Raw genomic sequence first — 26,851 nt, 5'->3', positions numbered from 1 at the left:
AACTACCAAGTGATGAAGAACATTCGCTAAAAATGTTACCGAGGAGTCTTTACAATTATGATCCAACATTTTTCTGTGAATTAAATATATATATGAAGCCATCATCTCCATGAAGAAAGAACAGAAAATAGAAATTCAAGAACTCAAAAATGAGATGGAAAGGCAACATGAAAAGATGAAATTTTTTTTTAAAAAAAGGAAAGAGCCAGGTGTAGTGATTCATACTTGTAATCCTAGCAGTTTAAGAGGCCAAAGTGGGATGATCACTTGAGGCCAGGAGTTTGAGACCAGTCTGGAAAACACAGCAAGACCCCCCAAACCCCAATATCTATAAAAATAAAAAATTACCTGGGCATAGTGGCATATGCCTATAGTCCCAGTGCTTTAGAAGGCTGAGGCGGGAAGATCCCTTGAGCCCAGGAGTTTAAGGTTGCAGTGATCTTTGATCACATCACTGCATTCCAGCCTGGGCAACAAGTGGGAACTAGCCACTTAAAAAAAAAAAAAAAAAACTCAGGAAAAAAAAAAAAATATCACAGCAGTTAGGGTGAAATTGATGCAAGCTCAATGAAAAAAAGTACTATGGAACTTGTAAGAAACCACAGAAGGTGAATACAAGTAGAAATAAAGTGCTTAAAAATATCAGAGAGAAAATAATAGATGTAGAAGACTGTTAAAGGAAATACACCAGACACATAAAATGAGTCTCTAAAGAAGAAAACTGGCATAATGCAATGGTTGTGAGAACAAACAGTCTTGAGTTTGAATCCTGACTCTGCCACGTGCTATTAACCATTATGTGAATTTGGACAAGTTTCTCAACCACCTTCTGTTTTGGTTTCTCTATCACTAAAATGAAAATAATACTAGTATCTACTCCATGGGGATGTGTTATGCAGATTCAGTGAGCTGGAATTTGGCTGGAAGAGTGTCTGACACATACAAAACAATATGTAATCTATTTGTTCAATTTAAAATAAGAATAAAATGGAACAGGACAAATATTTAAAGATACAATGCAAGGAATCTTGTCTAAAATAGAAATACGGCGTATACAGATGGAAAGGGTACACTGTATGCCAGGGAAAATCAACCACAGCAGCCAGCATTTAGACAAATACTAACACTTAATGGACTTTAAAGATCCAAAAAAAAAATTTTGTGGGCAACCAGGCAAAAAGATAAAGTGACTTATAAAAGGAAAGTTGAGCTGGCCTCAGATTTCTCCTCAGCAGCATGCATTGGAGAGGATGTGGGAGCACAGGCCCTGAGCCACTCAAGGGAGGAAAGTGAGCCAAGGGCCTCACCTTTCAGTGTGTAAAAACTGCAGAAAAGGATATTCAAAAATTCTCTGGATAACCATGTGCAATGGCTCATGCCTGTCATCCCAGCACTTTGGGAGGCAGAGGAGGGTGGATCACCTGAGGTCAGGAGTGCATGACAAGCTTGGCCCCACATCCTGAAACCTCATCTCTACTAAAATACAAAATGTAGCCAGGCATGGTGGTGGGCATATGTAATCCCAGCTACCGGGGAGACTGAGGCAGGAGAATCACTTGAACCCAGGAGGTAGGAGGTAGAGGTTGCAGTGAGCCAAGATTGTGCCACTGCACTCCAGCCTGGGTGACAGAGCAAGACTCCCTCTCAAAACAAACAAACAAACAAACCAACTCTACATATAATATATATACATATATATCATATATATAGTTGATATAACTCAATGTATACATATTATCATTTTAATATATCCTCTATATTTGAAATTGTTAATATGATGATTTGTATGTTTTACACTAAGTCCTTAGAATCTAGTGCATATTTTACATTCACAGCACATCTCAATTTGTACTTGCTCCATTCCGAGTGCTTTGCAGCCACATACGGCCAGTGGCTTCCGAATTGTACTCTAGAGCTTCATGCCTCACTCAAGAGCATGCCAACTCTTCCTTTATCATTCTCCAGCATCTATTCCTAAAGTGTTATTTTAGAACAGCAAAAAAAAAAGTAACCAATCAAGTTATCTCAGTGGTCTCCACCTCCGCAGAAGAGCCATCTGTGTTAGGATTTAGCATCATACCCCTTGCACTTATAGAAGGTCACATTTATACAATGGTTGGATCATATTCTGTGATGATAATCTGTTTTCCCCTCTCTATCTCCTCCTCCACACTCAAGCAAATACCAGGCTCACTGCAAACTTGCCCCCAGGGAGGCCTATGGCAGCGTAGAAAGATGAAGTAGGATGTACAACATTCTGGCTTTTTGTTGTTGTTGTTGTTGTACACACAGAACATACTAATTGTTTTTATTTGAAAATGCAAATCATTTAAACAAGTAGAAAATGAGAAAATCAAAGTGTACCTCTACCCAGTGCTGTGCCCAGAGGTAACACAGTTTGAAGTGTATCTTTTCATATCCATAATTAGACAAACTTAATTTTTTCTAAAAAAAAAGACACATGGAAATGTGTTTTTAACAATGGGTTCAATATTTTAAACATGTAAACTTTTTTTTTTCCTTTTTTTTTTTTTTTGAGACACATTCTGGCTTTTTTAAGCCTAAACCCCTATGGGATGTATTAGGGTTTACAAAGCAGGTAGCTTTGAAGAAGCAGGACAAAGAAGCGAGGCTTTTTCTCAGATAAAAGGGAGCTTGCCTTTGGCTTGGGGGAGAACAGGAGACAGGCCCCAAGAGAAGACAGGAACTGGCCTCAGTACTTTGCAGCACCCTGGGAGGAAGGCCGCATGGGGAATCCGGGGAGGCAGGGCAGGGTCTACAAAACACTTCCACATCCACAGCCCAGCACAGGGGCCGCAGAGAGCTGTTCCACCTGAAGCGGCAGTAAGACAGGAACAAGAGGTATTTATAGGGTGACTTTCCAAACAGATATCCAATGGCTAGACCCTACCTCTTGATGCATAAACACTGCCTAGGGACTCCAAACTGTGGGTAAACCTCGGGATGGGGACAGGGACTGAGCTTAATTTGCCACCCATCCAGAGGACAGAAGGAGACTGGAATAAAAAATTAAACTGAATTCTAGAAAGCAAATTAAGTATCAGCCTTGTTTTCATGACCAGAGATTCAAATCTGCCACTTAGGGGGCCTCACTTGGGTCTGCCAGGACCTCAGGCGGTGTCACCTACACAACCAAAGTACTGGAGCCAGTTGTTCTGGAGGGGATGGCTAAGACCATGAGGGACTGGTGAGCAGAGAAGGGTGTGGCCTCCTGGAAGCCACTGCTGACCTGGAGAACACTGTGGTAAGATTAAGGTTCAAAGAATATCACAGAATACTTTTAAGCCCTAGTCAGGTTCAAAGTGGCCAGCAAGAAGGCCACTGGAGTTTCCTTAAAAAATGAGTTTGCAGACCGAGGTGGGTGGATCACCTGAGGTTGCGAGTTTGAGGCCAGCCTGACCAACATGAAGAAACCCCATCTCTACTAAAAATACAAAATTAGCCAGGTGTGGTGGGATTACATGTCTGTAATCCCAGCTACTCGGGAGGCTGAGGCAGGAGAATCGCTTGAACCTGGGAGGCAAAGGTTGCAGTGAGCTGAGATCGTACCATTGCCTGGGTGGCAAGAGTGAAACTCTGTCTCAGGGAAAAAAAAAAAAGATGAGTTTCCCTGACTCCCAAGAATGCCCAGTGACAGAGTTTGGATGTCTATCCACTCCAAACCTCATGTTGACATGTGATTCCCAATATTGGAGATTGGGCCTGGTGGAAGGTGTTTGGGTGATGGGGGTAGATCCCTCATGAATGACTTGGTGCCCTCCCATCTCATGAGTTCCCATGAGATGTGATAGTTTAAAAAATCTGCGTCCTCCGCCTTCTCACTCCCTCTCTCGCCACCTAATGCACTGGATCCCCATTTGCCTTCTACCATAATTGGAAGCTTCCTGAGGCCTTACCAGAAGCTGTACAGATGCTGGTGTCTTGCTTGCACAGCCTGCAGAACCCTGAACCAAATAAATGTCTCTTTATAAATTACCTAGCCTCAGTTATTCCTTTATAGCAGTGCAAAACGGACACATACACTCAAAAATAGAGGAGCACAGAAGATGACTTTTCAGGCCTCTGTTTCAGATTCTGAAGCAAAATGTTCTTCTTCAGCAGCACCAGATGAAACTCTGCCAACCGAGCAAATGAAAAGTGTCACCACAGTCAATGGCAGCTGCCATATTTAAAAGGCTTTTGGAAGCTAGGTAAGAGGAATGTCCAACAGATTCCCTGAGAACCAGGTGCCAAGGCAAGGAGGCTCTGCTACTTGCCCATCTGGCCCACCTCTTAACTGGCCATTGGCGAGGGGGCCTGGGGCACATGCCATAAGACTGTGGGCAGGGGAAACTTAAGCCCCAGGGCAAGAATGGAGAAAATGTTGCCCAGTCTTGGAAAGGGACCTTTTCCAAGGCAAATGCCTAGAGTTCAGGGAAGGTTTATATGCCTCTGTCTTATTTTGCTTATGGGTAAGATGAATATTACTATTTCATGGTAGACACAGGCCATGAAGAGAATCTACACTCATTAACAGAGAAGGGAAGATAAGTTGTGGGGAGCTGGGTGGCTCAGAGGAGCACCCAAAGGGAGCATTGCTCTGGTCCCACAATAATCTATGTTCCACTGGTGCCCCTTACCCTCTCCAGCAGACAGCCAAGCCCCTCATGAAGAAAAAAAGAGGCAGGGATGCCCTCATGCAGAGAAGTATGGGAAGGAAGGTGCTGGGTCCTCAACAGAGCACCTACCTCCCCCCAGGAGTGGGAACAGAGGCAGGGGCCCAGCCAATTCTGGGCTGAAAGCCAAGGGGAAGGACAGCCATGAGGAGGAGAGGCTTAAAAGATGAGTGGCAGCTTCCAGTCAGCAGCATCTACCAGACTAAATCTCCTGCACTCTGTAAATCCAAGCCAAAGATCCTGCTCTCCCCAAGGAGGCGAGCCCATCTGAGGCTGGTGGAACATTCCTGGATGGGATGGATTGGTGCTGGGTGGAAGCAGAATCTCTAAGGCAGGGAGTCATCCCTGGAAATAAAAGGTGAGATGACCACCAAGTGCCCAGGTTCAGGCACCAAGCTTTTGGGGCCCTGGGATTCTGACCACTCAGCTGAGTAGCTGCTCCAAGGGCCTGGGAATCCAGTGCAGGTAAGCAATGTAGCCCCACCCTCACGCAGGTGAAAAGTTGTTCCTTTCTAGAAATATCAAGATTTGCTTCAGGAGCTGCAGATGGTAGAGACCATGTCACGAGATATTATGAGATCTGTGCCCCCCAACCCCGCCACCTGCCCCACTCACATTACCTTAGTCATCACTCTCTGCTTCCTGGGCTCAGGGGGCATACACAGCAGGGGAAAGCAAGGATTCTGCACATTTTCTCCCAGTATGTAAGAAAATGGGGGCGAGCTCATGAAAAAACACAGTTATGGAATTGTTAACGGATCTGTCTAGCATACAGGAGTTTGTGAACAGAGATTCTTGTCTGCTCTGGTTTCTGGACCTTCCCAGATTACCATTAAAAGGTACTGTCCTGCCTATGGTTTGTATGCTGCAGCAGATGCCTCAAGAAGGAGCCTAAAAGTGCCAACAGGAGAGACTGGACAAGAAGGGCTTCCTAGAAAGGTAATGTTTACATGGAAGGGAGGAGGGCAGCTAAGGAGCATCTTCCAGAGGTTACTTGGGAGCAAGTGCACATGGCCCAAGAGATGGAAGACATTCAGACAGAGCTTGAAAATGAGGTGCAGCATGTGGAAGAGGGATGTGGATGGGGTTAGAAGGTGGCGGGGGGGCCTGCTGAGCAGGGTGACCTGGAGCCATCTTGCAGCCGGAGGCAAACGGGAACAATGCACCTCCCTGCACACATGATGTCATGGATTTGCAATGGGTAATTTTTTCCCAGAACATTAAAGTAGTTGAAAAAATACTAGAAAATTAAAAAGTAGGAATATTAAAATTTACATTAAGTGTTTTATTTATACCAAAACAGAATTTATTTTACATTCCTAATCTTGATGGAAACAAATTCATCAGTTAAAAAGTATGTTCTAAGTCTATTTCTTATCTCATTTTCAATTCAGAATTGTAAATTATAAGAAATGTGAGAAAGCAACTTTGAAAGTATGTGTGATGAATAAAAGCTTTAGCAAGAAATATAAATATACTCTCCAAATACTTAAATTTAAAATAATATATTAATACACATTTTAATTGTTCAATATTCTTTAACTTAATAACCTAGAAACAAATTATCATTACAAATAATAAAAACATATATTTAGAGGCACACATTTTTCCTCTTGCCTCAGGCTCCAATATGGTCTCACAGAGTCTTTTTGGAGACTGTCTTTATTTGAAATTGTGATATTTTCATCATCATGGATTTTTGTGGCATTAATTTTGACTTTTTAAAATATTCAGTCAAAATTTCAATAAGCACATGAAAAGATGATAAAAATAATGAATCATTAGGGAAATGCAAATTAAAACTACAATGAGATATCGCCTCAGACCCATTATGATAGCTGCTATCAAAAATATAGAATATAACAAGTGTTGTCCAGGATGTGGAAAATTTAATGCACTGTTGGTAGGAATGTAAAATGGTACAGCCACTATGGAAAACACTATGAAGGTTTCTGGAAAAAAATTAACAATAGAATCCCCATATACAATTCAGAAATTCTATTCTGAGTATATATCCAAAAGAATGAAAAGCAGAATCTCAAAGAGATATTTTGTACACCCATATTCATAACATTATTCACAACCGCCAAAAGGTAGAAGTAACCCAAGAGTCCATTGGTAGATGAATGAGTAAACAAGATGTGGTATATCCATACAATGGAATATTATTCAGCCTTAAAAAGGAAGAAAATTCTGACACATATTACAACATAGATGAAGCTTGAGGACATTATGCTAAGTGAAATAAGTCAGTGGCAGAAGGACAAATACTGTATAATTGCACTTATTTATTAGATACCCAGAGTAGTCTATTCAGAAAGGAGACAGCAAGAAAGCAGAATGGGGAAACTGCTGGCTTAAGAGTGGTTAAGACAGTAAATTTATGTTATATAAAATTTGCAATAATTTTAAAAAAAATATATTCTTTATCTTAACTGCAGAGTTTTTTGTATTGGCACAAAGCATGGGGTCATGGTAAGTCATACCCTGAAAACCAATTACCTGGAATCCAAAAAGTCAATAATAGCAGGAAATTCCTTCAGATTGCCAGGACAGTCCTCTGAGCTATGCTTCTCCAATCCCTTACTTGAGAGTCTCTATTTTCTATACAGTAGAGGGGGAAATAATCTAAGAAGTCACTCCCCCACCAAACAAGAGGGTGGCCTGAGGAAAGTGATGCTGGAAAACGCTAGAAACAGCTGATGTGGCAATGGAGAGAGATGTGATCAGGTAAAGGGAAGAAACCTGCCTCAGAGGCCCAGGTGACGTGGGATATCACACATTTTCCAAATCAAAACAGTCTGTCAAGGTTTCTGGGCAGTTGCTGAGTGGGAGGGGTTGAAATGTTGGCATTTCTGGGACATTGTGATGGACAGAGGAGACAAGATCATGTATTTAGGATTTGGGACTCTCCCCCTAAATTCAGATGTGATCACTGAAATGGATTGAGAACTGCAATCCATGCTGAGCATTTTATTCTAAGAAAAATGTTTTTGTATGTAATTTGCATGCTTCAAAGGTTTGGTAAAATGGTAGTTGCGGAAAATGTAAGCTATGTAGTTTGTATTTCCCTTTATAATTAATTTGCCAAGGAATCCAAAGACCAAGACTAAACCTCATTTCCAGTAATCGGCCCACCTTCGGTTGCTAGTAATATCTCACATTCTTTGCCCTGATTAAATCATTGCCCACTAGGCTTAATCTTGTAAATTACTTTCAATAGACATGGCATACATCCTGAATTAATTTCTTCTTAGATTAGCATCGATCTTGCCTATAAATTGGCATTTTCTCGAATTCTGTGGAGATGTCCCCTTCATAATTGGAACAAAGGTGTTAGTTACCTGAAGTAGTGCCTCCAGTGAACTCTATGGGAACTTCTCCCCTCCTCTGCTTGGGCACCAAGAATTTGAATCTACAAAGTGTGTGTCAGGAACAGGCTTATGACTCATCCTCACTTTTATCTCCATCTGACAACCTAACCTTCTCCTGGGAGCCTGTGCAACACCATTACGTAAATCTTTCAAGCAGCTGTTGCTACGGCTTCTCTCTTATCCCCAAAGAGTAGCCTCTGCCTTATAATGAAGCTAGAAATCTGTTTGATAATTTAAAAAGGGGGAGAGTGGGGGTGGGCTTTCTTAGACTTCTAATGACCCACCAGGTCACTTCATCCGACAATCGAACAGCTTTCCTCCCTTCTTTTTTTAGTGGATTTATTCAGTCTTCAGCACTTTGCAATTTCATCAGCTTAAAAGAAACTTACATCTCCTGGCTTTCTGAGTAACCTCCACTGTTTTTTTTAATCACAGCCTATTCCCACTGATTTGGTGACCTCATTCTCTGTGTTCATTAAGTTCTCTGATCACATTCTTTGAATGAAAGGGGAGGTTCATTCCGCCTGCATAAAGGTTCCTGTGCGGCCTCAGTCCTCACAAGGGGCAGGCCAGTCCCTCAAGCTGCATCCACAGGCCCTGCTTTCGTCACAAGGAGGACAGCAGAAACCCTCCTCCACCCCCCCCCGCCCCCAAGAACTGCAGGCACCCTCTCGGCAGCCTCCCAACTAATCCACACAGCAGAATGGCTCTGCCTTGCCAAGAACTAACTCCAGCACTGACATGCCCAGGACCACATCCCCAGAAGGTTCTCAAGTTAGTAAACACACATCACTTAGGCCATTTTCCTGGGTTTTAAACTTATGCCTGGTTGCTAGGCTGACAAATTCACCGCTAATATTCATTAACTCTGCTCTTGCACCACATTAATAATAATATACAAAAAACAAGGTGAGTCTCTCCCTCGTACTTTACTTCCTAATGATCCACATCATCTGAGGCTACTCGGAACATAAGCTACGTCACTTGTTTTGAATTCCAGGTACCTGGAGGGAGTTTTCCTTTCAGTTTCCTTGAATTCCAAGTCATCACATAGTCACCATCTTTTGTGGAGAATGCAGGAAATTCTACACACTCTGTTCTCTCGGCAAAGGCGTGGAATCTGAAACATGAAGAGATGCTCGTCAGGAAGGTAGTATGCAGGTGTCTGTGCACGCCTGTTCCTTCTCTTGGGACTGAATGTGCTCTTCTGTGGCATTGGACATCTTCATCTTCTTAGCCATGGTCACGTCTTCTCCCTGCGCCTTGGCAATTCCACAAGCAAAAAACAGGGAGGCGGAATAGCACAAAGAATTGTGAATGATGTGGGATTTTTAACTGACAACTCACCTTTCATTAGAGGGTAAATTAGCTCTGTCTCTTGGTCCTGGGAAAACGACACTCTATGCTTATATTCTTTCTTTTGCTCCCAGGGTTCCATCCTGTCAACACAGCTTTAACAAGCCAGGGGTCTAATGAGGGGCCCCAGTAGTACCTATCTGTGGGCTCAGTGAGGACAGTTCATGACACAGACAGCATTGCCTAATTTGTCTGCTGCTGATGTGCATCAATCAACTTTAACTTCCCCAGGAGCCAGACTTAAGCATGAATGAGAAACATTTCTGTGTGGGCAAGTTTTTAGGGCCTGTCTTTTCAAAGCATGGTCCAAGAAGCAGCAGGTTAGGAATACACACTCCCAGGCCCCCACCCAGCCCTGTGGAGTCCAAATATCCATTTAACAGGGTCCCTAGGGGGCTGACGGGCACATGAAAGTTTGCAAGCATTGATGTAGTGCACAGGTGATGGGCTAAGTCACACCCTCGAAGCTACTTAACTGGAATTCAAAAAGTCAATAAATAGCAGGACATTTCTTTCAGGCGGGCAGAGGAAGTCACAAGTAATGCTCCTCCAGCCCTGCAGGAGTTCCACCTCTTCCTAGCACCACACACTCAACTCAGAGAAAGTCCCAAAACACCGCTCAGGATGGAAATGGTGGGAGAAGTCTAGAGGCCTCACCTCGGCTATGGAAAGCCTCTGTCTCTTCCTAAACAGTTTCAGGTGAGACTGGAATAATGACTTGATGGCAATTAAAAAGTCAGCCTCATTCCGGTGGCCCTTACCGGACTTTTAGCCCGGTCATACCCAACTCCTGCAGGAGCTTCATCCAGAGCAGAAATGTCCAGCTCCCTTGCCCTACAGGGCAAGACGGGTGAGGTTTGCCCCAGCAGGCCCCAAGCCCTGCACAGGGCAGAAGCTTCCTCTGGTTGATACAGTCTCTCTTGTGCGGAAGCAACTCACCGTTATGACAGGCTGTTTGAGCCTTAGAGCACAGCACTGTGCTTGGACTGGTGGTTCTACCCAGACACAGCCTCTGGCACAGGGGAAGCCAGAGTCCATTGGAGGGTCACCTGCCCAGGCAGCCTCCTACAACGTGAGCCACTCAGGACATGCCACTTCCAGCTGGAGAATAACTGCCCTCAAGCTGGGGCCCCACAGCCAAAAGTGTACCAAGGCCAACCTGAAGCCATGGAGCATCCGGGCAGGGAGTGGAGCAGGAAGGAGCACTATTTGTGATGGGTTAGGCTTGTCTGCAAAGGCCCAGAATGTGAACAGGACAAGACATCAATACCTCATCCTTATCTGCAAAACCCACCTCCACACAGTGCCTGGCCTATCAGTCAATAGCTGAACCACAGCATCTCTCACAGAAAATTCTTCCCTGGGCTCTAGCATGCCCAGATCAGCTAATCAGAAAACAGCAAGACAGGTGACTGGCCAGCTGCCTCTTCTCTTTCTACTAGTGAGGTTAGGGGAAGGAGCCCCCTTCCGTACTTAAGGGCCCAGGAACCCAAAATGGAAGCCACATACCTGATGTTAAAGGATTTCAAAGTGCTGTTAAGAGCAGCCAGGGCAATGGTCCTCACAGTCCCAATGTCTTGTTAACGATGACAATTTCTAGCCCTCCTCAGACCCTGAACATTAGAATTTCTGGGGCTGTGGCTAAAAAATTTGCATTTCAATCAAGCTCTCTGGGCAGTTATTAGGCAAAGTGATGGAAAGAATGCATATTGGGCTCTCTCTCTGACATGGAATGAGCTGGCAAGGTAAAGCCTGGCCTCTGTGTCATTAACAATCTCCCCAGTGACTGTGATGAGCACCTACACTTAAGAACAAGATACCATCTTTCCCTGTTAAGAGGGCTATTATCAAAGAGAAAAAATAACAGATGCTGGTGAGGGGGCAGAAAAAGGGAAGTCTTATAGATTGTTGGTGGGAATGTAAATTAGTACAGCCATTATAGGAAAGAATATGGGGATTTCTCAAAAAATTAAAAATAGAACTACCATACAATCCAACAATCCCACTACCAGGTATTTACCCAAAGAAAAGGAAGTCAGCATATCAAAGGGATATCTGCACCCTGTGTTTATTACAGCATTATTCACAATCGTCAAGATATGGAATCAACCTAAGAGTCCATCAATGGGTGAACAGCTAAAGAAAGGTGGTTTATACGTAATAAATACTATTCAGCCACAAAAAGAAGGAAGTCCTGTCATTTGCAGCAACATGGATGGAACTGGATGTCATTATATTACAGGAAATAAGCCAGGTATAAAAAGACAAATATCACAAGTTCTCATTCATGGGCAAGAGGTGGAAAAGTTGATCTCATGAAGATGAGAGTAGGATGACAGATACCAGTGGCTGGGAGAGGCGTGAGGATCGGGGGATAAAAACAGGTTGGTTAATGGGTACAGACGTACAGTGAGATAGAAGGAGTAGGTTCTAATGTTCTGATGGTAACGTGGATGGGCTATAGTTGACAACAGTGTATTTTATATTTCAAAATAACCAGAAGAGGGGACTTAAGATGTTCCCAACACACAGAAATGATAAATAAGGTGATGGGCACCCTAATCCCAACCTGATCATTCTGTATTCTATGCATGCAACAGAATATCACATGTTCCCTATAAATATGTACAAATATGTATCAATTCAAAACAAATTGAAAGAACAAGTGCTCTGGGAAGACCTTGTACCCATTTCTAGGAGAACTTAGGAAGGATTTTATAATTCTCCTTGTAACCACAGAAGTAGCTGGTCTTTCTCTACAAGGCACCTAAATTTATCCACACACACACAGACCCAGGGTGCAGGGACATATGTTTTAAAATGCAGGTTTTACTATTATTCATGTATTGTGAGGCCAACAGATAAGCCTATTGCCGCTGAAAAGATAGTTTGTTATTCAGTTTCACTCCAAACTGAACTATGCTCCCCGAAACCCAAGCCAAAAAATTTGTATGTTGAAGCCCTAATTCCCAATGTGACTGTTTTTGGAGATAGAACAGGAGGTAATAAAGGTTAAATGAGGTCAAAGGGCTGCCCTGATTCCATAGGATGAGTGACCTTATAGAAAGAAGAAGAGACACCAGTAAGTGCTCACACACTGTCTCTCTCTCTCCATTATGTGAGGACAGAGTGAGAAGGCAGCTGCCTACAAGGCAGGGAGAGAGCCCTCACCAGAAACTGAATTCGCCTTCACCTAGTACTTCCCAGCCTCTAGAACTGTAAGAAATAAATACTTGTTTAAGCCACCCAGCCTGTGGCAATTTGTTATGGCAGCCCAAGCTGACTAGCACAGTTCCCATAAGAAGAGAGGGGCACAGCGTGCCACACAGACCACACAGGGAAGCACCGGGTGAGCTGGGAAGCAGAGGGAGTGAGGGGAAAGGTAGGTGAGGGCCTTTAGTGCAGCTTCCAAGGTAAGGAAGAGGAGAACATGAGTAAGCAGGCTTAGGACTGGCTATTTGAATAATCTCCATGGGCTCTGGGGTGTAGGGGCTGTCCTGAGTTTTCTGGTGTGTGGCCCTGGAGTGGCCAGGGTAGAGAACAGTGGTCCTAAGTGAGAGAGCCTGGACTGACAGTGTGGGCTCTGGTTGGTTGGTTTGCATATGAAAGTGCACCCTAGTGAGTAATTTGCTATCTCTAGGAATTGGCTAGCCTTGGGAGGGACAGGGTCCCCTAGGCCAGCAGGGCCTCAAGAGGTCAAAGCATCAGAATTGTGGAAAATAGGCATGATTAATACAGGATGGAGACGAAAAGGTGCAGAGAGACTAAAGACAATACTGGAAAGAGGAGAACATAGCAACAGATTGTTTAAAGCCATGAAGAATGCAAGACCCACTGTTGATCCCGTGTGAGCAGGCAACCCACTTGCTGTCACTCAAGAGCATATTTTCTGCCTACCTGCCGTGGGTCTTGGCACTCAGGTCCTTTAGGAAAGCTATAGTGCCTTCCCCTCTGGCATTGAAGGATACTGTGTGGACCGGATACGGGTTCTCCAAGGCACTCTGGAGGAGAAGCTCCTTGGATTCTTCAGGAACATCCCCCACCACAAAGTAGTAAATGGATTCGATCTGCAAAACAGTGGTGCCAACGGTTTATCTCCTTGACACACCCTAGCCTGGCACTAGACTCATCAGTAATACACTTTCTACAAAATGACGTCTTTAAAAAAAATGGGCAGAAAGAATAGCAGCCCTGCCCAGGGTTTTGTGAGGACATCAGGGCCAGTCAGGAAGTGAGATATTCGAGGCTTGGTGCCAAGAGGTCTCTCAGCAGTGGCTATTGTCTTGGGTACAGCATGAGAAGAATATGGAGATCTGGAGAACTTCCTCTGGCCCACAAATACATCGCGCAGGTTCAGAGTGGTTATTTTCAAGTCAAGCAATGAAGGAAGCACTGGCACAGCCACTGCAGGCAGGAAGCTTATCTGCCATTTCCATGGTGGTGCCAGAATCCCACAATGCAAACTCATGTGTCCTCTGTCTGAGGCAGAAAATGGAAAGGAGGGCACATCACCAGCTGGCTCCAACTCTGGGCTCACCTCAGCAGAGACTCGCACGCCTGGGGCTGGGGTGAGACCGTCCTGACTGCACAGCTGGTCAGAAGCCAGGTCCGCTTGCAGTGCCCTGCCTCTCACCACCAAACCAGGCCATGAAAAGACCGGGAGAATAAGCAACCCCTGTTTCAGGACACACACACACACACACACACACACACACACACACACACACACACAGCTTAAACCAGTGATTCTGGGAGGTATATACCTCCCCGAGTTAGGAGACAACCCCAGAGAAGTGCCACCTGCTAAACTGAGAGCTAGAGAACCCACTCCCGGGCCCTGAGACAGCCGCCCCTCCCGCCCTGCTGCAGCCCTGCCACCCTCAATCCTCCTAGGATGGTGCTTTCGCAGTACTCCCTGCCCCTGCCACCCAGGAGCTCTGTCACCTCAGGCGAATGACCTAACTTCAGTGTCTTCCCTTGTAAAAAGGGAGATAATGCAGTTTATTATTCATGATGGAGTTGAAACAGGATGACTTACACCTATGTGTGGATTTCCATACATCTCAGAAAGTGAAAAACCCAAGGAGAACCAGGAATCCATATCCTCTCAACCTGCCCTAAAAAGTCCCGATGGAGTGTGTCCAGATGTAACTGGGGAAGAAACCCCAGCGAATGTACTGTGGTAGAGGATAAACAGATGTCACCATCCCTTTAGGATTCACAGCCCTCTCCTTGCTCTAATCCCAAATACCGGTGAGCTGAACATAGTCAACAAATGGCCTCACTTCTGCGTCTATCCCAGGCCTTAAACTCACCTGGCCAAGGGTGGGAGTGGCCTCATGGTTGATTTCTAGTTGGTTGGAGTGCTCTGCCTGCAACAGATGGACTGTGTGCCAAGGAGGCGGAAGGGGTGAGGGTGGGAGGCAGGGGGTGGGGCCCAGACTGGGACTTAGGAAAAGGACAGAGTGGGAGCTGATATCAGGCTACTTGAAAAACACCCCTCCACCAGTGAGGCACAGAAAGCCCTGGACCCCTCCCAGGCCTCTTTCTCTCAGGCCTTTCAACACCAATTCCCTGATTCTAAAAAGTACCTATCAAGTGGTAAAAGACTGGGGGATATTGTAAATTTCTTCAAGTCAGTAAACTGGGAGTAAGAAAAACCCTGAAAGGAAGAAATCATCTTCTCCAGATTCCTTATAGACAGCCAGCACTGCTCTGCCAGCAGATGTATTGTTGCCTTCTTTTCCTGGTCTTATGCATGACCTTGTGTGAGACGCATTTAAAAGGCTTCCACTTAGCAGCCCTATTATTTATGCGAGTTTTCCAGCTGCGTCAGTGCCCAAGTTTAGCATGAGGACAGGCTCATCCTGTTGTACAGATCTAAATGACACACGGCCTGAGACAGGGAAGCAGAGTATTTTCTAGGGTTTGTTAGATGAAGAGGAAGGTGAGGACACACATCTCGAGGTGGTCTGTCAGCCGCTCCTGACACCTCACACGCCCACTGCACATCATGTAAACTCAGCTTTTTTGCTCTGACAATAATCCAAAATCCTGAAGTTCTTGTTCAGAAATGTTTTTCCCTCGAGATTTCATCAAACCAAAAATTGCTGTAGCCAGCAGTGAGTCAGGATTTCCTTTCCCTTACTAAGGCTGCGATGTTATTCACTATTCATTAAGTTCATTACTCAGCTTCTTAATCACATACATTTTCAGTCAACTCTCTGTGCTACAGATTTCCTGGGACACGCTTTACATGGAGACCACCTATCTGCCCCCACCACTCTCCTGCACACAGTCTTTCTGCCTCCCCTTTCTGCTCACGTGATGACACTTAGAAAAACTGAAAGGATAAACATGCTACCTATTCCTGTCCACCATCAAACTGGCAAAATGCCTCTTAAAGCAAAATGACTTGAGGACTGTTGGCTATTTGAGATGATAAACTAAAACGAATTACTTTACTCAATACAACAGTCCTGTGGAGTGTGAATTATTACTAGCCCCAGTAGACAGATGAAGAAACTGAGGCTTGGAAAGGAAAACTGAGTTGGCCTTGGAGCTGGTAAGCCCAGGCTGCCCAGCCTCATGAGCCCTGCCCTTGCCGTCCACGGCTACACTGTGCTGTTCATGGCAAGGCTGGTCACCTGTTAGAGATGCATGTGAGCCCCAGAATTCAGAAAGTAAGATCAAGCAAGAGAAGGTGGCCCTGGGCAGGCACTTTTTTCACTTCCATCATTACCCCACGAGGGAAGTGAAAAAATTTACTTCAAGGGTTCAGGCTCCTACCCCCTGTTACCAACACCACTGACCAAAAGTTGGGACCAGGAGGTTGTGTGGCTTAAGGGAGTTATCCTCATGGGAATCTGCACCATTAACCAGTGTCTCTGAGCTTCTTGAAGGCAAAGGCCAGTCCTGAGGCTCAGTAGCAGCCTTCTGTCCTGGAGTAGATTCCTCACTGACCACATTTCCCTAAATGCTGATTTGCACTGAATTTAATAAAATACATAAGTTCCATTCCGCTCCTTTAGAATGAGTCAAAAACTCTTGCCACTTCATACTACATCAAGTAGGGAGAAGCCTTTATGTTTTCATTTGAAATGCTTTATTACATCTGGGCCATTCATTCTGTAGCTTCACACAGTAGCATGCATTCTGCCCCGCCAAGGAGTCCTTGACATCTTCCTAGCTGCAGCTTTTGGGGGAAGAAAGAAACATACTAGGAGTGTGCGTTTCTACTCTGACTGCCCTCTGTCCCACTGGCCAGAGCCTGTGCTCTCATCCCCTAGGCTTCCAGGTATAAAAATCTTCACTCTTCAGAGAGCAAAAAGAAAGTCAATCAGAACAGCAGTGAAAGATCCGCAAAATTCTGTCTCGTTCTGCATATAACTTTGAACACTACAACATTTCTGGCCAACTCCAGACCTCGGATCTGACCTCCGAAATCCCCCTGCACCTGTGAGAGCCCTCTGCTGTCTCAGCCCATTTGATCTTTTGATTACCTCCATGGTGGGGACTGTCCCCATGGTATTGATCTAGTTCACCTCTCAGATCCCTTCTAACACCCTTCACCACCTCCGATTTTCTGGCCTCCCAGGTTTCAGGGTCTCTGTCCCCACCTGCCATCCCCACCAGGGTCCTACAAGACTCACCTGTTCAGTCCCACACAGGCCATCTCCCTTCAATTCACAAAACTCAACTCTATGCCATTGCTTGAAAATGGGACCCACATCTTCCCCTCAAACATAAGAATATCAAAATTATTTCCTTTCCAACCCTTCACTGTTCAACAGGCATTTATAGACCCCTTGTTAGGCATCAGAGATACAAAAACAAAAAGATCTGATTCCTGCCTGAACCACTACAAGGAAATAAATGAACTGCCAGGGTCATGGATTAATGTGGCCAGGCTTCGGCTTTCAGTCTAGCAGTGAAGGTTCTTTATGAAATCATGTGGGTCTGTCTTTAATCCACTCACTTGGCCTCCCAGGAAATATGATTAAAAGAAACCAAAAACTAAATAGATATGTGCAGGCAGGTGGATGGAAGAGAGGAACAGAATCAGAAATGCAGGTGTCTTCTGGGTAGGTGGCCTTGTCCTGGCAGAGACACAAAGCCCCTCAGTCTTCTTAGGCAGCTTAGAACAAGGGCTCTGGGTAAACAGCCTTCCCTTTCGTCCTGTATACCACCCTTCCTCATAGGGCCTGGGAAGCTACCAACTTCCAAAGATGCATGTCCTGGACCAGGGCTACTGAAGAGCAGAAACTCTGTGCTGGTCCACACACCTGGTCTTTGAGGATGTCAACCCCCTCAACATGCAAACATGTCCCCAGAACCCCATGTGCTGCCCACCCCATGAGCCAGGTTCCTTTTCATAGGATGCAACAGTAATTCATCTATCAATAGTACTGTTCGAGTGCTATGAGTAGAGCCAGAATTTCAACAGACTTCCCCCTCTGCACGGGCTCTTCTTAGACCTCAGGGCCCCCCTCTGTCGTTGCTTCCTGTTCCAGTCTTCCTGGCCCACCATGGTTACAAAGCCTGTGCCTGGAGAGGGCCGGGAGCCTCTCTGGGCATCCTTCTTCTCCATGACCAAGCACGTGGTTCAGCCCTACTCCTCATGCAGACTTAGTACAGGAACCAGACTTGCATGTTCATTTGTGGACACAGGACAACACTCAATTTCTTGGCTCCTCTCAGTACCCGCTCATGAAGGGAGACGCTAACCTGCAGCAGGCTATCATCAGCAGGAACAGTCCGGGTGTTTATATTTGCTGTTCAAAACATTCCTTAAGCTTTCCATCTTTTCTGTTCAGAGCAAACTGCAGCTATCTGGATGAATTCAGAACTCACTGGGGTGGCCATGACAGGCATGGAGCAGAGAAGCAGGACTTATGGGAACCCACCTCACCCTGCCCTGCCACACACACATGTGTTTTTTAACTCCTCATAAAACAGGGCACAGCATTTTTATATGCAAGGCAGTTGCATTTACTAGAATTTTCCTTGAGTCCACCCATAGATCGAGGCTATGGGCAGAGGGGCACAGCAGTCTGTGTAGGTCTGGCATGTGCTGTGCTCCACAGCCTCTTCTCAAAAGCTTTTAGGCTGCATTTGATGAGCAGTGCCTGGAACCTTCTTTCTTGGTTCCTCTTCTTCTATAGGACTTCCCTGGAACTCTCTGAATTGTTCCTTACTTCCTGGGATAGGAATGAACCCCAGACAAAAAAGAGGCACAAACCAGAGGGGGTGAAACAGAAAGGCAGGATCACTGGGCACCCTGCAGTCAGGTCAGGGGGCCACGGTCAGCTGTGATCACAATAGCCAGGTTCACAGACAAAGAAAACAGCCATGTGCACAGGCTCATGTACACACATCCTGAGCATGGGTAATATTTCATTTTTTGAATGCTTATTAAGGTGTCCAGACACTTGAAATTTTACAGATGTTAAAACAAACTCGAAGGATCAAGGAACAAAAAAGCTTGTATCTGGTTCTTCCTTAATGGAAAACATTTGTTCCTTTGGCTTTGGAAGGAAAAACAATTACAAACCATCACCCTCAGTATGGATAAAACAGGCTGGTGATCACTGGGGGCTATCTTTCAAGATGACAGCACGTGGCCTCTTTCTCCAAGAGTAGACTTCTTGATGCACTTGGTAGGGCTTGAAACTTACAGAAACCCCAGGCTTCCAGAGCGGAGGAAGCACGTAACTGTTAAGTAACTGTATCCAAAGGCAAGCAGACCTTCCCACAGGGAGCCCACCTGCCCAGAGTGTGTCTCTACTGGCTTGCCACTGCGCCTAACACTCCTATTACTAGAGTCATTCCCAGAAACACAGACCCTGCAGCTCAAAGAGACATAACACACCACCATCTAATCACTTCTTCCAGGTAAAGCTTTATTTCCAAAAGGTCCCTATCAAAATTCATGTCAATACATTGACATCCAAAAATGGATGGAGTCATCAGCTTGTATGTACTTCACCTTGGAAAGTACATGACAGATGACAGATCCATCTGTGAAGAAGAGGCACTAGGAAAGATTCAGAACGTGGATGTTGGGAAAACCCTATTTCCCCATCCTCAGGGTTCTATGAGGAGTCTTTCAATCTCACTCTCCTCCTCGTAAGAGACTGACTGATCTAATTGGCAGGAAAGCAAGAGTGAAATTAATATGGCAGAGATGCACAACTATGGCTTCACTCCTGTCCTTTCTTGATACTCTGTGGGTGTGAGTCGCGCTTGGCTCTTCCAGCACTGGTTAAACAAGGGTCTACCGTGCATCCTCAATCACCCCACAGAGGGGGCCTAGCCAGGTTCAGGGGACAGGTATTTGGGGGCCTCATTTGGGTTGGTCCAGCTCTGCCATCACCATCAGTGCCTGATGAGGTCTCTGTGGGATCCTTCGGGGAGGGGCCCAAGATCAGTTGAAGGGCTGTGTAAAGTCACTCAGCGTGAAGAGTTAAGCTGGAAGCCACCCCCATGGCCTAGGACCAGCCATGAACATGCACTTACAGTCTTGTCTTTCCCAGCTTCCAGAAGAGCATCTATGCAGCCAACCTTGCTCACAGTCAGCTCAATAGTCAGTCTTTCAACCCAGCTGATAGCAGCAGCTATGGACTGTTTGGTCACAGGAGTAGCATTTTCCTGCCATTTCACAGGCTCTTGAGAAACCCTGAAAGGGATCACATGGAGTGGTCACTGGGCAGTGATCAATGCTACTGGGGATGCCAACCCTCCCTCTCACAGCCATGAGCAGCAAGCTGCCAACATCCATCTCTAGAGCTGAAGAAGAAAGAAATCCTAGCTCGCAGGCTCTGATGTTACCAACAAAATCAGCAAGCTGTTCAAGACCAGTTCCTCAAAGCACCACTATCTTCTGTAAGCTTTGCTGAGTAGAAAAACAATGCTTACGTGAGAAACGGAAAGATAAACATTAACAATAAGTCCTTTAAAATATTAAGAGAAGTTATTTTTATAAACAGGCAAGTTTATATGTAACTGGCTTCTCTTAATGGTAAATTTATAATAATCCACAGTATAAAAATTTGCAAATTACCAGCAATTCTATTACTCTAAAATTTTACTTCTAATTCTTTATGACATTGTTTATATTGTCCTGAAAGATTCCCATACGTTGCCTTTTATTGTATTAATACTGGTATTGTTCTGAGTTCAGCAGAGTATTAGGTTTTAAATCCTGAGAAATTTTTCTTAAACCGTTTAGTTTCGGGTTATAAATGACTGGCGGAAGCCCCAATTCCAAAAAAAGAAGAGCCAATTGAATTATCTCAATTTATCTGCAATCAATAATTGCAAGTAAAGTGGCCTAACTGCCCCTATGGCCTGCCATCAGAAGCAGGGCTGGCTCATACTCATGTCTGCTATGTGCTTCCTCGATAGAGAATCTAGCTGAGTATCATCTATGTTGTAGCAGAGGTTTCCCAGAAAGCAAAAGCTTTGCAGACTTATGCACCTGATTCCTTAAGTAATATACCTGTGACAGAAATAGAATCTAGATAGAACATAATTAGGCATTGTCTTCACAGATGTCCTCTATTTAGCTGAAAGTATTTGATTAAAAACAGAAAAACTGAATAAGTTAGATCCTTCCCCAAACCTTATCCAGATGTTTTTTGTCAGGGAGGTGCAGTCACTTTTCCAGATGAGAAGTTAGTGCTGAGGTCCAAGTTCTCTTGAATCCAAGAATCCATAAATAATTCGTTGTGAAAACTGAAATATGGGAAATTCTACAAAACCAGCCACCTATTGTTCTGGTTAAAGGGGTCAACTTATAGGGGAGGTCAACTTGAGTTGTAAATTCAGTCTGGAGAATCAGTGAAATTAGTGACCTTTGAATTCATTACCCAAGTTAAAAGCTAAAATGAATGAAGAGATTTAAGGCCTTAAATATATATTTGCCATAATTCAAATTCTTATATTTCCCATGCACTGAAGAAATGTGTGTTTCTAAATCTGTTTTAATGTGAAAGCTAAGACACCCTGTGCAAAGCAGATAAAAGTTCCTAAGATTTATTCACTGTGGGATTGCTGCTGAAATTACAACTCTGGGAAAGTATAAGATAATGCCTCTTCCCTTACCATAGAGCTAACTGTGTCAGCTGTGCTGCTTAATTCCAAATATGTACAAGTTACTATGAAGCTTCACTAAAATCCTCCCTTCCTATGGGAACTCACCGTATGATATTGAAGTTGCTTATGTGAGCCACCTGCTCCTGGAGGACCATTGTTAGAGCCTCTCGGCACAGATCAAGCTCTCCCTCCAGAATGCCGCCAAAATCCAACACTATGGTGATGCACTGTTCCAAGATGACACCAAAAATCTGCCGGCTTTTGCTGGTGAGCCAGTCCATTCGCTGCTTGTAGCTCTCCACAGCTTGTGTTAAATGTTCCACGAACTGATAAATCAGTTCTGATTTAGCTGTCAGCTTAATGAAAATAAAAGACAAAAACAACAATAAAGCAGCGCCAAAATAAGTCATGAGAGCCACAGTGCTGCCATCGAGACCTGTGCACTGATAACAATGTTGTCAATGATCCTGCAAACACTACATAATCCAGGAGAAAAGCTTCCAATCTTTCAACTGAAAAACGCTTGGATTCCCCATAGACGAAAAGATGATGATGTGATCTGTTCAAAATATAGCAGTCTTAAAAAAAAAAAACTTTCCATATTGTGTTTTATCTTTATAGTTACAGATTATCAGAAAAAGTCCAGGGCACTCTTAAGAAATTAGGTAGAGGCCGGCCACGGTGGCTCACGCCTGTAATCCTAGCACTTTGGGAGGCCGAGGCGGGTGGATTTCCTGAGCTCAGGAGTTTGAGACCAGCCTGGCAACATGGTGAAACCCCATCTCTACTGAAATACAAAAAAAAAATTAGCCGGGTATGGCAGTGTGTACCTGTAGTCCCAGCTGCTCGGGAGGTTGGGGCAGGAGAATCACTTGAACCTGGGAGGTCGAGGCTGCGGTGAGCCAAGATTGCACCACTGCACTCCAGTCTGGGGAACAGAGCTAGACTCCATCTCAAAAAAAAAATTAGGTAGAAGAGGACACCAACAAAGGCAGATGGAAAATAATGTCTCACTAAAACATTTCCTAAATATAACATTCCAAAAATATTTCCGAAAATGCTATGGAACATGCCAGCACACCTTCCTGCCTTCCTCTACAGGATGCCATCCTGGCTACTCATCCTTCTGCTCATGACCTTTGTCCTCATGCCCTCCTCTCTCAGGTAAAGTTCCCCAGTACCTGGACCACCTGATCACTCACTGCTGCTACCAACAGTCCTTGGGCTGCCCCCAAATGATGACAGAGACTTGCAGGAAATTTCTTGTATGCACAAATAAACCACCCCTCACATAGATCAGACGCACTGTGCAAGGCCTTTCAGGAGGCAGAGAGGCAATAGAAGACATAGAAAAGGAACAAGAAAAAATCATGCCCTATTCTGTAACAAAGCACATTTCAAAAGAAGATATGGTGCTTTATCTTGGAAAACGTGCTTTCAGACCACGTCACCTAATTCCACATTTGTGTGCCTTGGCTCAGGCTCCTTTTCTCCCTGTCCCATGTGTCTCTCAAGCTCACTCACACTCCTCAAGCTCCAGCATCACTTCTCTGAGGCTTCTCACGGCCCTTTAAGGCAGAATTACCAACTCCTTCACCAGCATCCACAGCTGCTGCTATAACACAGAAGCCAGGGTGGGCACACCACAGGTAATGTGGAGGTGGATTTTGCTGAAGGTAAAGGGACAGATGTTTTTAAGAGTTCAGTATTAATTTTAATGTAGTTCAAATAAAAAAATATACTTAGCACACCAAACTCAGGATTCCACAGATATAACTGCTTAGGACCCGGCTTAGTTTAAAAAGTATTTTAAGCTAGGCTGGGAGTGGTAGTTCACACCTGTAATCCCAGCACTCTGGGAGGCCAAGATGGGCAGATCACTTGAGGTAGGAGTTTGAGACTAGCCTGGCCAACATGGTGAAACCCCATCTCTACCAAAAATACAAAAATTAGCTAGATGTGATGGCACATGCCTGTAGCTACTTGGGAGGCTGAGGCTGGAGAATCACTTGAACCCGGGAGGTAGAGGTTGCAGTGAGCTGAGATGGTACCACTGCACTCCAGCCTAGGCAACAAAGTGAAACTGTGTCTCAAAAAAAAAAAAAAAAAGTAATTCAAGGTTTGGAAAAAGTAACTAGTAGGTGCATCTTCAAGCTGAAGGCAACCTACCACCATCGTGGAGGTTTCTCCAAGGGCTGAATGGCCTGGCTGTCCCTCTAACAGTATCCCTCCAGGTTCTCTGCTGTTTCCTGGGCAGCCCCAACACCCTACCAGGGTATTTTCACCTATGACCCCCCCCCACCAGCTGCTCCACCAGAGCATTGCCGGCGACTCTTAGTGGAATGCTTTTGCCAGCAGCCTGGTAGCACATTGGCTGCCCCAGCACAGCCAGTGCTCAACTTCAAGGCACCAGAGAACAAAGCCACAACCCGATCCTAGCCCCCAGGGTTAGAGCATGCAGCCCAGGCTAGCCTTGGCCCTCTGAAGGCATCCAGAAACAAAGCCAATCAACTATACCCAACTCACACTACAGTCAAATCCTCAAGGGAAATAAAGAGCATAAAAACAAAAAGGCCTATTCAAGGGATGGCAACTTAAAAGAATGAAGAAGCATCAGCCTTCACAGGTGAGAAAGAACCAGTGCAAGAATTCGGGAAACTCTAAAGTCCAGAGTGTCCTCTTACCTCCAAGCAATCACACTACTTCTCAGCAGTCGTTCTTAGCCAGATTGAAATGGCTGAAATGAAGACATTGAATTCGGGATCTAGATGTCAAAAAAGCTCATAAAAGTATAGGAGAAGGTGGAAGCCCAATCCAAGGAAAATGGTAAAATGATCCAAGAACTGGATGACATAGCCATATTAAGAAAACTAAACTGAACTTCTAGAACTGAACAATTCACTACAGAAATTTAATAATACAACTGGAATCATTAACAACAAAATAGACTGAACTGAGGAAAGAGTTTCAAAGTTGAAGAACCACTCCTTTGAATCAATGCAGGCAGACAAAAATAAAGGAAAAGGCCCAGGCATGGTGCTTCACACCTATCTAAGGTTGAGGTCGAGGCCAAGCCAGGTGGGAGGCCCAGGCAGGCAGATCACTTGACCTGAGGAGTTCAAGACCAACCTGGGCAACCTGGCAAGACCCTGTCTGCAAAAAATACAAAAATCAGCTGGGTGTGGTGGCACATGCCTGTGGTCCCAGCTACTTGGGGGGCTGAGGTGGGAGGATCACTTGAACCTGGGAGGTCAAGGTTGCAGTAAGCCATGATCATACCACTGCACTCCAGACTGGGTGATGGAATGAGAATGTGTCTCAAAAGAAAAAAGAATTCTAAAAAATGAACAAAACCTCTGAGAAATATGAGATTATGTAAAGAGACCAAACCGATGACTCACTGGCACTCCTGAAAGAAAAGGAGAGTAAACAACTGGAAAAAAGATTGAGAATAAAGTCAACAAAAATTTTCTCAAAAAAAAAAAAAAACTTGCCAAAAAAAGTAATTTAAATTTTCTAAATATTAGTTAACAGTAGTCCAGGCAGTACATGGATATACATTGACATGAGCAAATATCCATAAATGGACATGATGGGACATGTGTCTCCAACAGACTTGAGCTCCAGCTGCATGTGGTTGGCCTGACATATAGGAGGGATCACATATAGGAGGCATGAGACACAGGTGCTGAATTGTTGGGAATGAAGGACTCTGGGCAGAGGTGCTGCTCATTCTCCCTCTTGCAAATGCTGCCCCTATTCCTGGTGCTTCTGTCAGATAATGGCAGTTTGCTCTTGGCTTTCAGATCATCTCTGTCATATTGCTTTTTTCCTTTACTTTCAAAGCAAAAATGGTGGTAATGTGCAAAGGTTTTCCTCTCTCATCTAGAGCTTTCTGCACTAATCTCTAATGGATCAAAAACTTCCTTCCTTGATCGTGACTTTCATCACCCTACCACTGCCAAAAGGAAACTCCCAGCCTGATAAGGCCTTGGCTCAGCTGCATCACTGCCAAGCAGCACAAGTCTCTCCCCACACCACACTCCCCGACGCGATGTCAGCACCATGTCACAGGACTGAGCATTGAGGGAATTATGACTTACGTTGTATACTCTGCCATCTTCTGCTCTGTAGAGCTGTGGAAACAGACCATCAGCATACCGAGAAGCCACAAGTCTCCCCAGAGATGCCACATAACCTGCATTTTTATGAAGAAAAACAATCAAAACAGTAGTACATGACTAAACCTTCTTATTTTTATTTTGAAATGTTTTTCTCTGACACCATTTAAATTATATCTTGTGACATCAATAATTTGTGATACTTTCTATTCTGTTCTAAATCATAAAGTATTTCTAAGTGCTATAATAAATGTAACTGTCTATGGCATTGTAATCTTCTAATCCATGAATAAACAGGAAGAATAGGATTTGTGTCCTCGTCTCCTTGTACTTTGATCCAGAATAATTACAGCAGAGGTTTTTTAAAAAAGGCAACATAGAGATTATTTTAATTTCTAAAACTTATTCATGACTCGAACTTGGTTTTCAGGATTTTTAAAATTTAACTTAGATATTACCTACTGTACTCTTCATAATTAAATCAGTGAAATAAAGCAAGCAGGTAATAGATTCAGAATGGCCATACAGAATGTCAGAACTACAAGCTTTTCTTCTCATCAGATTATATGCTCAGCTGTTCAAATATCTGTTGCATAAACCTTTACTGGGTGCCTACTATGTACTAGGCATGCTTACAGAATTGTAATACAATTGTTATCTAAAACATAGTCCTACTCCTTCATGGAACTACCAGAAGGCTACAGAGAGGCTTCAAAGACTAACTAGGATTTAGCAGGACAGAAGATGAGGTAAGGCTTCACAGAAATGTTTTTTATTTGGTGATTATTTTAATTTTATTTATTATTTTTATTATTTTTTTTGAGACAGAGTCTTGCTCTGTCGCTAGGTGCCAGGCTGGAGTGCCGTGGCACAATCTTGGCTCACTGCAACCTCCGCCTCCCAGGTTCAAGCAATTCTCCTGCCTCAGCCTCCCAGATAGCTGGGACTACAGGCACACACCACCAAGCCCAGCTAATTTTTTTTGTTTTTTTAGTAGAGACAAGGTTTCACCATGGTGGCCAGGATGGTGTCAATCTCTTGACCTCGTGATCCGCTCGCCTCGGCCTCCCAAACTGCTGGGATTACAGGCTTGAGCCACCGCGCCCGGCCTTATTATTTTAATTTTATTATTATTTTTAAGTCCCAAAGGTAGGAGACAGAATGGTGGTACTTGTGGTTCTAGTACTTCTTTTCCTCTGCTTTACTATGGAGGCAGGACAACAGTTTC

At 44.4% G+C, this 26,851-nt stretch overlaps 1 protein-coding gene across 1 annotated transcript in view; it reads right to left on the bottom strand.

The window, feature by feature from the left end:
- The window catches only part of VWA3B (von Willebrand factor A domain containing 3B), a 241,472-nt gene that overhangs the window by 184,473 nt on the left and 30,148 nt on the right, over positions 1 to 26,851 (bottom strand). Inside the window, exons 3-7 of the mRNA XM_032255362.1 lie at positions 25,606 to 25,700; positions 21,608 to 21,858; positions 19,925 to 20,084; positions 13,304 to 13,473; positions 9,055 to 9,170 (exon numbers count right to left, since the gene is read on the bottom strand). Of these exons, the coding sequence (XP_032111253.1) occupies positions 9,055 to 9,170; positions 13,304 to 13,473; positions 19,925 to 20,084; positions 21,608 to 21,858; positions 25,606 to 25,700 (792 nt within the window). The remainder of the gene's footprint in view (positions 1 to 9,054; positions 9,171 to 13,303; positions 13,474 to 19,924; positions 20,085 to 21,607; positions 21,859 to 25,605; positions 25,701 to 26,851) is intronic.

This window comes from Sapajus apella, unplaced genomic scaffold (genome assembly GCF_009761245.1).
Source record: "Sapajus apella isolate SASKATOON/1434 unplaced genomic scaffold, GSC_monkey_1.0 scaffold89, whole genome shotgun sequence".
Taxonomy (NCBI): domain Eukaryota; kingdom Metazoa; phylum Chordata; class Mammalia; order Primates; family Cebidae; genus Sapajus; species Sapajus apella.
Note: the sequence above shows the minus strand (reverse complement) of the source record. Positions and strands in the feature narration are given on the sequence as shown.